This window comes from Perissodus microlepis, chromosome 20, assembly GCF_051167445.1.
Source record: "Perissodus microlepis isolate ML-2025 ecotype Zambia chromosome 20, ASM5116744v1, whole genome shotgun sequence".
Taxonomy (NCBI): domain Eukaryota; kingdom Metazoa; phylum Chordata; class Actinopteri; order Cichliformes; family Cichlidae; genus Perissodus; species Perissodus microlepis.
The window spans coordinates 15546041-15557638 of NC_140480.1; the positions used below are offsets into that span (position 1 = coordinate 15546041).

The 11598-nt window shown below is 39.9% G+C and overlaps 1 protein-coding gene across 1 annotated transcript; it reads right to left on the minus strand.

Moving 5' to 3' along the window:
* Positions 1-1818: 1818 nt before the first annotated feature.
* Positions 1819-10545, minus strand: LOC146364307 (uncharacterized). Its single transcript, XM_084916438.1, has 6 exons — positions 10152-10545; positions 9492-9664; positions 8660-8875; positions 4800-4960; positions 4568-4700; positions 1819-4151 (listed from the first exon to the last, which is right to left on the minus strand). Exons 1-6 carry the CDS (start codon positions 10429-10431, stop codon positions 3975-3977), a joined length of 1140 nt encoding a protein of 379 aa, XP_084772564.1. The 5' UTR covers positions 10432-10545; the 3' UTR covers positions 1819-3974.
* Between the last annotated feature and the right edge of the window lie 1053 nt (positions 10546-11598).

Consider the following 11598-nt stretch of genomic DNA (forward strand, 5'->3'; position numbering starts at 1 on the left):
AACTCCAGACTCACCTGAAAGAAGGGATGGCGCGTCTGTAGGTGAAGCTGCTCCACAAGCTGCTCTGCTGCCCCCGCGTGGACTGAGGGAACTCTCGACATCCGCTTAAAATACACAAAATACGTCAGAGTGGAAACGAGACTTCGCCAAACGACGCAGTTTGATTGAAACTGTGCAGACTGATTTGGGTGTGTTTTAGAGGAGTCAACAAAATAGATTGAGTTGTAACAGACAAAATAAGATTGCAATGGAAACCTTTAGAGTCAGACCCACTGAGGTGAAAGAATCCTAATGAAAATGTCTTTATTTACTATTTATTAAATCTATGATTTATTAAGTGGTGGTTAAGGTGAAAAAAAATATCGCAGAGTGATTGGAAACTAAAGTTGCAAGCGAGAGTGAAAAGTAGCAGAAAAACTTCAATAATTAAAAACCAATCCCCCTCAAACTTACAGAGTAAATGCCCTGAATGTTAGTTTGTGTTTCTGGGTTCTGTATAAAACCAGAATGCTCCACATCATCTGTTTTGATCAAGTCTTTTGAATTTGGAGAAACTAATTAAAATAAATAAATAAGGGATCAACAAACTGTTGATTGCTGACTGACAACAGGCAGTCTGTGACACAGTACTGTGCAGTGCATGCTCATACAGTACTGTCAGCTTCACAGTAATTATTTGTCACTTTCATTCTAACTGAGATGATGATCGCTGACCACCAGGCCACAGTGACTACATCCATTTTTTTATCATCTCTAACAAATAGACTCATCATGTGAAAGCAATGCCAGCTATGCTAACAGAAACTAGTAAGTATTTAATTTTTACACACAATATAAAGACGCTTGGTGTGAAGCATTCAAGTTTTATTTTTAAAAAAAACCAAACAAAACAAAAAAAAAACTACACTTGTTACTAATGGGTCAGACCACACCCATCATCAAACTGTGATTTTTAACCTTTATATGATTTGAAAGTTTCATGAATGTTTTGCACAGAGGCGACTCTGTGTATATAGGTCCAAAACAGTTCATTATGTATAGACTTCACATTGGGGAAGATGTTTACAAAACCTATGGATGGATTTTGTTTTTATTTCTGGTCTTATTCACTGATGTCCCTCTACCCTCTGCAACAGAAGGAATAAATCAATCATCAGCAGCATATTTATCATGTATCAGAATCAGTCCTGACCTGGCTCGTCACAAGTCGAAGTGTCTGACCTCTGACAAAACAAAGCAGCTAATTACTGAAATGTTTGAGCAGAAGCATCTTACTAAATCCTCACTTCTAACACCTCAGTTAAAGCCAGCTTTACAATTTAATCTCATCCCAACCCACAGAGACAGGAAGCATTTTATCTCTCACACACAGACCTTATCATTCCGTATTCTGACTTCACCATTTTCCACATGAAATAAGCTCTGGTATCTGCAGGAGTGTTTGGGCTTATGAAGAAGATAAGAATATTTCGCTTTTACAGTAAAGTGTCTGCAATGGTCACAACTAACAGAGTCATATAGTACAGCTCCATACTGACATCAACACTGTACCTTGTGTCATTGATCCTCACTGGGCCTCCTTTCTCTCTCTCTCACAGACACACAGAGTTACTGATCATAATAATCATATACATGAGTTTTATCTGTTTATGTAAATACAGCACATGTCAGAGAGGTTACCTTTATGGATTTGGTTATATAATGTTGATGATATCAGTACATTGAAAGCTGCAGTGCTATGTGAATGCATTTGTTTGTATTACACCAAAGGTTGTCTTATTTTGCTGTGCAAAAAAAACACTTGCTAACACGTGAAAATTAAGAGCATTAGCATTTTATTGAACATCAATGGGAGCATCTCCTTTAACAATAGTCAAACCTTGGGAATTTCACCTCAGTACTCAGTTGTTCACAGCTGTGTTGGCTTTGTTTTTACTAGATTTAAGTTTTGGTGCCTCCATCAAAAAATACAAACCTATGAATCAATGCAATATTTGACTGCATTTGTCAGAGGTTTTCACACATCCAGTGACCAAATGGTTCAACTTACACAAGTTATTGAAAGGTTCAGTGTTGTGATTAAAGTACAAATCAGTTTGCTTTGTATGAATAAATAAATTACTGAGGTTTAAGCATGGTCTTTAAGCATGTGTTAACTGGCACTTTGAAATAAAATGTAAAAATGCCCCAGTGTTCAGTGGAAGCATGAATTCAGTGTCCACAGAAACCAACATGGCAGCTGAAATGACCTGATGTGTGCTGAGCTATGAGCTCATTTTAGCTTCCTCAAAGTAAAAAAAATTAAAAATAAGTAAAATTCCTGTTCTTCTGAACTGGTTTAACACTAAATAATGCATTTATTTAGCTGATTTTCTCCAAATATTGCAAACATGTGCACTACATTTGGATGGAATCCCATCTTCAATAAATAAAATACCTTTAATTTACATCATTTTAAATAAAAACTTTTTAAATAATGTTAAAACTTGATAACTGGAGAGGGTTTTTTTAGTAGTAGCTACTGTCTGAGTGATTTTCCAGTGAGTATGCAGGCTGTGATTTAGACCCTGACTGATACAGGTCAGCAGATATTATTGGCTGATAGCAGCATATTAAATGCTCTATTCAATATGTGCCAACCAAAACCTGGTTTTTAACATTACAAGGCAGAAAATGCATTTTCTTTTTTCTTCATATTCTTTTTTTTTTTTTTTTTAAAATAACTTCCTAAAAATCAGCATCAGCCCCAAAGAGTTCATCAGTTGGGTCTTCTGTGACGTTATCACAGCTACTAAAGCTTTCTCTCCAAACTTTTCTTATTAGTGTATTCATCAGCAAGGAAAACATTGGTGAAAATATGCTATAAAAAAAGAAGAAAAACAAAAAAACACCACTATCTACATCTGGGTCCTTTATATTACTGCTCATTTGGCTGTCTGTTAAAAACTGACCTGAGAAAAACAAAGTCATTAAAGCCTCCCTGGAAGCTTAGTAATAAACATATTCTAAAAACCCTCAAAGCAAAAATTACCATAACTTCCTCCCAAATTCAACGTATTAGACAATTCTCTCAAGCATGCCTTTAAATAAAATAAAAATAACTCAGTGCAAACAAATTAAATGCAAACGTCTCTGCAGCTCAGATGTTACTCTCTACCATCTAACTGCTTTATTGAGCGCTCCATAGACACCGGATCCGATCAGGAGCACGATATGTACTCTCTACATCTATTATGGTGACTTTTGACAGCAAGACAGCAATATTAAACCAGGTTACAGCTCAAAGTTTGAGCCAACTGTCACAAAGAGTTACTTTATGACTACAGTGCATTCAGAAGTAACACATACTCAGTAATCAGATGCTTCAGTCACCTGAAAATATTCAAGTATTACCGCTGGGTTCTGAGTGGATGTAAACAACGCCCCGAGAAAGAAAAAGGAGCTGAAGCAAAACCCACAACTAACATAAGAGCTGAAGAGCTTTTCTCCATATCTGACACCAATTATTCTGTCTGCCTCCAAATTCTGAGAGTTTGGCCAATTATACCGTGGAGCGATTAGTCACAGAGCTGTCGGTGTAATTAAAGAGTCCAGCCCGGCCAATTCAGTGCTCAACTGGGTCAAAAACGTGGGTCCCAGCTCACTTTAGGACAGCAGACAGTTCAATCTCACTGAAGTGCTCCTTGTTTACACAGTTATCCTTTTTTATCAAGGATATGTGGTATTTAAACAGTTTAATGAATTGCAGTCCTGTTTACATAGCTGCCGCTTTTTTCTATGTCCACCTGTCCATATAACTTGTTTCTTCATGTAACCGCTTAATATTTGTGTTTGGATGAACTTTAGACTTTGAGCAAGTCTTCTGCTTTGGTGTGTAATAGTCCCGCCTGCCTGTTAATCCTGTCTGCACTGCAGGTTGTCTCACAGACAAACTGATGTACTGTACAGGAAGTATGCAAAGTTTGAAGTGTGTTCTAGGTTGCCCCCTGCTGGACATTCTTCTCATAGTTTTCCAGACAGATGTGGACACGCTGAGTGAAGTAGCTGGGGTCAGAAATGGCCTGGAGGAGGTCGGTTTGGATCAAGGTGATATCATACAGCTCGGAGGTGCAGGCTATACGAGTGTCTGAGCCACCCGGGTCCAAAAACACCTGCAAAACACACACACACACAAAAAGGAAACCAGAGTAAGGTTAGAAGTCATGTTTAGTTTCTGGAGCTCTGAGGCAGCTACAGCCTACATCTCTGCATCTACCAGCCTGTACGCAGTTATGACACACAGTCTGGGGATTATATATAATAGAGCCTCAAAATACATGACAAATGCACACGTGTGAAACATACTGCAACAGGCTGGTGTACGCCAGTGAACACCTAGTGAGCCATGCCGAAAACAAAATGCCATCTCTAAATTACAGAAGCATTGCATTCACAAAAGCAACCCATTTCCAAGACCCTGTCTCCTCCTACAATACTAAATCTATTATCATGAACTAATTTGGTGTACTTTATTTTTCTAAACTCACCAGATACAGGCTGAACTGTGTGAGTAAAGCGGTGCTATTACCTTCGGGTTAACTATAGTATCCTCATCATTCTGTCGTATGTTGTCATCTATAAAGATGTGCTGTACGTGCTTGTCAAAGGGGTCGACCCACATTGGTTTCCCCCCACGGATGGAGAAGGAATTAGCAGCCCACCTGGACAGAAAACAACGAATATAGGGAAAGGTTTGGAAAAGCTCAGAATAAAACCCCAAAATCCACAGCCAGGTTTTCTTAGAGAAGCTTTCTGCATACCAGTCAAAGTGGTCCTGAAATCCTCCCAGACCCTGCACGGAGCTGAAGTACTCGTACAGGCCTCTCTCTCCATCGCGAGAGGACACCCGCTCCTCGGCTCGATTCAGGACGATTCCCTTCTTGCTGCAGCGGATCTTGCCTGGAGTCACAGCCACGCTCAGCTGAGCCAAGAGCAAGAAGAAGAGTCAGAGATAAAGAAACGAGACGGAGAGCTCTTCTTTAAAAGAACTCTGTTGTAAGCAAAAACTAAAATAAAAATAAACCAATTATATGATATTATTCTGTTATTAAAATAAGGCCTCTGGTAGACTTGACCTAAATTAATTGTGCAATCAGCTTAAATTCTTGCAGATGTGAAATTTTAAAAATGCTTTGGCAGCCAACAACTCTGCCATCCTGTACTGTGGATACTTGATACTTGATTCCTTTATTGTCTTGCTGACAAACCATTTTTCTTCACCTACTTCATATCTTAGCTAAAAGTTCAAATTCAAATTCAAATTTTATTTGTCACGTACACAGTCATACACAGTACAATATGCAGTGAAATGCTTAGTTGCAACAAGTTGTCCTCTGTTGCCAGCGTAAACAGGCGTATCTGTGAGGCCGTTAATCAACAATTTCATCCCAAGTTTAGAAATGAAATCTTTACTCTAACCTAAATATACATCTAACCTCAACCATAAAACCAAATTTAAACAAGGCTAGAATTTCAGGATACATAGAAACACACACATATGTTTTTATATTTCATTCATTTTTAATATTATCAATAATTTATTTTATATTTATCTTTCTTTAATATTTATTATTTTTATTCCATTTTCCTTTTGTTTTACCAATATAAATGTAAGTACTGGCAGGTCAATATAATTAAACAAATCTATTTGATCTGAAATTACAGTGTAACTACAGGGGAATTTTAACAACTAACACTAACAAATACTAAAAGGTTATTTCCTCTATATTTGTATTTGATTTTAGTTCATTTTCATTGCTTTCCAAAGATCTAGGGTATTTTGTTATTACAGTTAATAACAAACATATCTATATTTAGTTTTTTAGTTATTATAATAACCTCAGTTGGCCTTATATCTAAATACCTTTAAGCATCTCTGTGTGCTAAATGCTATTCAGCATATTCCAGCATGTTAACAGTGAAACATGGCAAAAAATAAATAAAACATACACATTGCCACTGCCACTTTTTATATGTGCATCAATGAGCTGAGGTACAGCTGAACACAGCTGTTCGTGCCCCTGACAACCTGTTATGTCACTAAAGACACAACATCATCATTGTCTCTTTTGTGTTCAAGCACAGATGGATGGATGACCTACGAGTAGTCGGTTTAACATTAACACTGGTTCTGAGCACCATTCTGCACACAGCTACTGCAGTGTTTCTTTACCGTTTGTCCCCCATCACTCTGCATGCTTTGCCTCACAGGGTCTGCTTTTCCCTGCTGAATCAAACACTGGGGATTTTCAGTGTACTCTACTTAAAACTACTGGCTTAAAAAGCTTAAACCATCATGTGGTGCATTTGCAACATACAGTCAAATCCAATGTGAAATTAAAGAGCTGTAATAATAACTGGCTGTGCTGGTCTGATTTTACAATCAGGTACACAGATGCCACCAAACACAGTGATGTGGACATTAGGATGGAGTTGGCCTAAACTGTAAACTAACCAAGGTTTAATAACCTCATTTAATTAAACGCCTTTCCCCCTGTACACACATCCCTGCAACTTGACATCAAATACAGCAGAGCAGCTGCCCCCAAGTAGCAGGAAGACAACTCAAGTTCACAAAGTGAGCAATCACATTAGTTCCTGTGATTGATCTCCCCCCTGCTCCGTCTATCTCGACACACAGATTAATAGCATCTGACAGGAGGCTGCTTGAATAAGATTTCCACTGAGCTCTTCTTCACAGAGCTAACTGTGGCTGGCAGGCTAAGTTTGAGGGCATTTCGTCCATCCTCCTCCACACATATCTATCCAGCCATCCTTTCCAATCTCTGCTTTTCTCTCTGAATCAATCGGTTCCACTCTAGTGCACTAACAGGTACAAAACCCTCCAGGTGACGAGTCAAGTGCATGCATGTTTGAGTCTGGGGAAGGTTTCATGTGTAAGAGCACAGAAGATCGTGCTCTGCACAAGATCTAGTGCACAACACCAATTTATCAGGCATAGTCTAAAATACCCCACCCACCCAAAAAAAAAAAAAAAAGCTGAACAAATTACGATACTTGCAGCACAGCTACAATGAATTCTATTGGTCAAAAAATAAATTAATAAAAAATAAATAAAAAGAGCAACAGAGCAAGACATTAATAATAAGGCTTCTAATTACCGTGTCCTATTTAGTGTTTTTAAACAAGTGTTTGAAGTTGCCTTCTTCTATTCTTTAATGATGTGAGGCTTAAAGTATAACTAAAATAAGTTCATCAGCTCGATGTGCATGCAACATTAATAGCTTAAGGTTATAAGATTACATAAAAGACCTGGTTGGAGGTGACTTGGAGGTGTAGCTCCAGCTGGCTGTAGCTCAGAGGTAGAGCAGGTCATTTACTTACATTACATAAGTGGAAGGTTGGTGGCTCCAAATATCTTTGGGCAAGATGCTGACCCCACTACTTACTCTCTGATGCAATGTGTGAATGTTAGATAGAAAGCACAAAAACCTGCTTGCATGAATGCATGAGTGAGGCAAAAAGTGCTTTGAGTGCTCAGAGTAGAAAGGCACTATATAAGCACAATTTACAACTTACTCGTGTATCACTTCCAGGTAGTGATGACAGCAACAGTTATAAGCTGAGAAGGAAGTGAGACCAGTGGTGTGTATGTATCGTTGTTCCAGTGGAACCATTTTGAGTACGAGTTCTCATGGACTAACGCAGTGAAGGCAAGAACGTGAAATGCAGCTTTAAAAGATGTGGGCTATGACGTCAGAATATACACAGCTGGAGCTTCTATATACTCACTCTGCCTTGAATAAATCAACATTGTAGGAACATATCATTTGGGACGCCATTACTCCTCTGACTGACCTCTGGCTTTGTCTCTTTTCTTCACGGTTTAGTTTTTCTGGTGAAGAGGACTTGTTCTTTAATGATAAATCGTAGGTAAGAACCTTCATATTTTGAGTCTGAAGGTGCAGGCAGGAATTTAAATGTGTCTCCATGAACGCCTACAACCGTCTTTCTCCTCTTCTTGTGGCAAACTATGTACGTGGCTGATCTCCAGCCACATATATAAAACACCATTAGTCAGATGGGAGATCTCCTTCCCAGCGCTCTGGACTCGAATATGGTGGAGTAACATTGTGGCAACCAGAAACTGCAAACCCGCTCCAGTATATTTTTAATGGATTTAAGTTTATGAGAATGCATGAATGAAACATGAAATTACATGTGTACATTTACAAGTACAGTAGTTTTTCTATTAAATAACCTCAAAAAGTTACTGACTGTACCTTTAATGCTGGTAGCATTAGTTTCTGCACCAATTAAAAACTCTACTCAAAGTGCAACTTTTACAGTTGCTGCTGTCGCTGATTTATCTGAACAGGTTTTCATTACAGGTAAACCAAATCCTGGAAATATTACCTCATATGAAAGGCACCCTAATTCTAAATGACTTATTTCAGTCCATTTACTGTCTTGCAACTATAAACCTCTACATGTTGCTCCAAAAAGTGTCTTCTAGAACAATGACAGACAGTTTGTTTTTTTTAAACCAGTTTCACCCCTGCTCTTCCATTCATGCCATTTCTAACTTATCACATACGTTGTCATTATATAGTGCAGTCTCATCAAGTATTACAGCTGAATGTATGCCTGTGTTAGTTACCTTTAGCTGAGGCAGATCAGGGAACAGCGGGTGTGCCCCGTCGAGTGCTCGGGATACGGCTTTTAGCACACGAGGTAGGTCGGTTCCAAACGTACGGAAGAGGATGGCAAACTCATGACCTTCCTGTGATAGATCTCTGAGCAGCTGGAAGAAGGACGGGAGGATCCAGTGGTACAGGCGTCCATCTTCTCCTTTTACAGACAGGTCTCTGTCTGCCTGCAACAGACAAAGGGCCACAAAGCAGTTAACACTAATTGCATCAGACCTGTCAAGCCGGTTTGCAACAAGCGCAACAGCTGATTTAATCGTGGAAAGCAGCACTTGGCCGCTAACCCAGATGTAGACACGCATACAACATCCTGACTCCCAATCACAGGTGTGAATAGAAAATTCACACCAGTTATATAAGTAAGGCAAGGTAAAGACCCCACAATAATACAGAGAAAAAATACTGTGGTAACTGACAACTGTGTTAAGGAAAAACTCCCTTTTAACAGGAAGAAACTTTCAGCAGAACCAGGGTCAGAAACATTGTGTGAAAATTAACTGAGAAAATGAATGAATCATGAGTAAATATTAAATTGGTTATAGCAGCATGATAAGGCACAGCTTAAATATAAAATGAAAAACTGAAGAGTGCTGCACTTGTTTCCTCCCAGATGCCGCTGCACTAACAAAACTGCATCGCATATACGCAGATACGCAGATTCCAGGTGAAAAGGGTTTCTGAAAAGGGTCGCTGAAAAATCAGAATCTGACAAGAAGGAGTAATTAGAGGGTAACGGTTTTGTCACAGTGCCCCCGCAGCGACTCTGTCTATCAAGACACCAACCTTTACCCCATCAGGCCAGCAGAGCAGGTCCAGGTGCTCATCCAGAACCTTACGGAAGCGACGGCCAGCACCAGAGGTGAAACCAGGAATGCGTCCAAACTGGGAGTAGTAGCTTACAGCCTCGCTGCAGGGTGGGAGCAGAGAGGGTGAGTCACTCAACCACTCCCAGGTTCCTGTATAGAAACAATGACAATACAATAAACAACTGGACAAAGGAGGGTCTATTTCCAAGATTTTAACATGCACATTAAAATAAACTTCCCCTTTACTTTTTTGAAAAATCACTGCTTTTGTTTTGAACTCTATGTAAGTTAAACTGAAATAATAATTTTCATTCATTAATAAAATGTAACATGTCAACCCCTTAGCCTTGGTGGAACTTACATTCTGCCAAACATTAAAGAAAATAAGAATTTAATTTGCGTTAAATAAAAGGTAACCTGTCCCTTTGGATGGTATTCAACTTTTCCAATGATGCGTTTAATTTCAATCAAGCCCAAGTATTTGTAAAGCGCGTAAACGTATTGTTCCGGGGGTCTAACAGAGAAAGTAAAAAGTAAAAGGTTCCCCCGTGTCACCTGACTGACGCGCGCGCGCGCGCCCGTGCACATACATTCCTAGCATTCCCGCGTGTTGCTAGAAAGCACCATCCGTGTTTACCGTGTTTGTTCTTCTTCCCCCAAGTGACAGTGGTCAGAAAGTAGTCCAGAGCAGCCAAAGTCCCCTGACACGTCACGGCGTCCGACACCAGTATGGTGTTGTTTAGGTCAACATGTAGCACCAGCCTTTTCCTCATCGGCTCGTGATGTGCGGTCCAGAGCCCCTGAGGGACTGTCAGCGCAGGGTCACGTGCCCCCCACACAGAAGCGTGGACTTCTTCGCTTTCTGTGCCGTCATGTTCTTCAGCTTGGCGCCAGCTGCTCTCACCGACATCCGACATGACAGCGTCGTTAGTGGACTGAGACTATCACAGACAGAAATTCCTACCTGACCGGCTTCAGGATTGACTCATGGTTAGCTACCGGTTCTCCCTTGCCCACTTTCTTCTTCTTCAGCCGCTCTGTGGCTGAATGCAACCAAACCACGCGAAACAGCGCCACCTTGCGTTTGTTGTGTCACGCACACGTGTTTATTCATGTGCATATGGAAGTTATAGCTAATGATATTATAAAGCAGGATGGGCATCTAAAGTTCTCACAGTCAAAATGTGTCATCAACACGCTGGTTGCTCTGTTCTGATTAGTTCCCACTGACAGCAAGTAGGCACCAGCAGAAATAAGGCTCAATGTGATGATGCTAAATGAATGAATTTCAGCCTTAAGTGTATTATGTCCACCTGCACTTTCACTAGTCTGACTTGGCATTCTTTTGAAGGTGTCCTTCTGTGTTTAGGTCGTACAGATATTTTATTGATGAGGAATGAAAACTGCATTTTTTTAAGTATTTTCCAAGTGCTGTTAAACAGAGCAAGAATTTTTTTTTAATTCAGCTTTTCCAAACATCTTATATTTATTGTGGATGCTCACATTATTCTGTTGTGTGCACAGAAACTGCACCAAAAACAAAAACTACTAGGGTCAAAACTATCAGCCCCCTGTTGCTAATAGTCGACTGTAATTCATTTTTGCTGATTAACAGACTGCAGTTGTTTCCCTGAGCAATCCTAGCCCATTCTTCTTTGGAAACTCTCTCAGATGTAATGGTTTCCTGGTATAGACCTTGGTCTTCAGTTAACCTCACTTCATTTTCAATGGCAGACAAGTCAGTCACTTTGGTCTTCTGGAGTTAGTTCTTCGCCACCTCCAGAAGAGCAAAAGAGCAACACGCGTTTTGGATCGTTACATTTGAAGACAAAGTGACGACCAAGACCCAGTTTTTCCACACACTAAAACTTCCCCACAGCACAACACCACCAGGTTTCACTGTGGGGACGCTGCTCTCTCCCTTCTTTCACCAAACATACGTCGTCTCTGTGATTAAAAAAACTGCAGAATCTTTCTCCAGGTTGTCCTCCACATACTGTATACTGACTTAAAGGTCTCTTCTGCAGTGGAGTTTTTTTTTTTTTTTTGTCTGCAACCTCATAGTCCATTCCTGTGTAGAGATC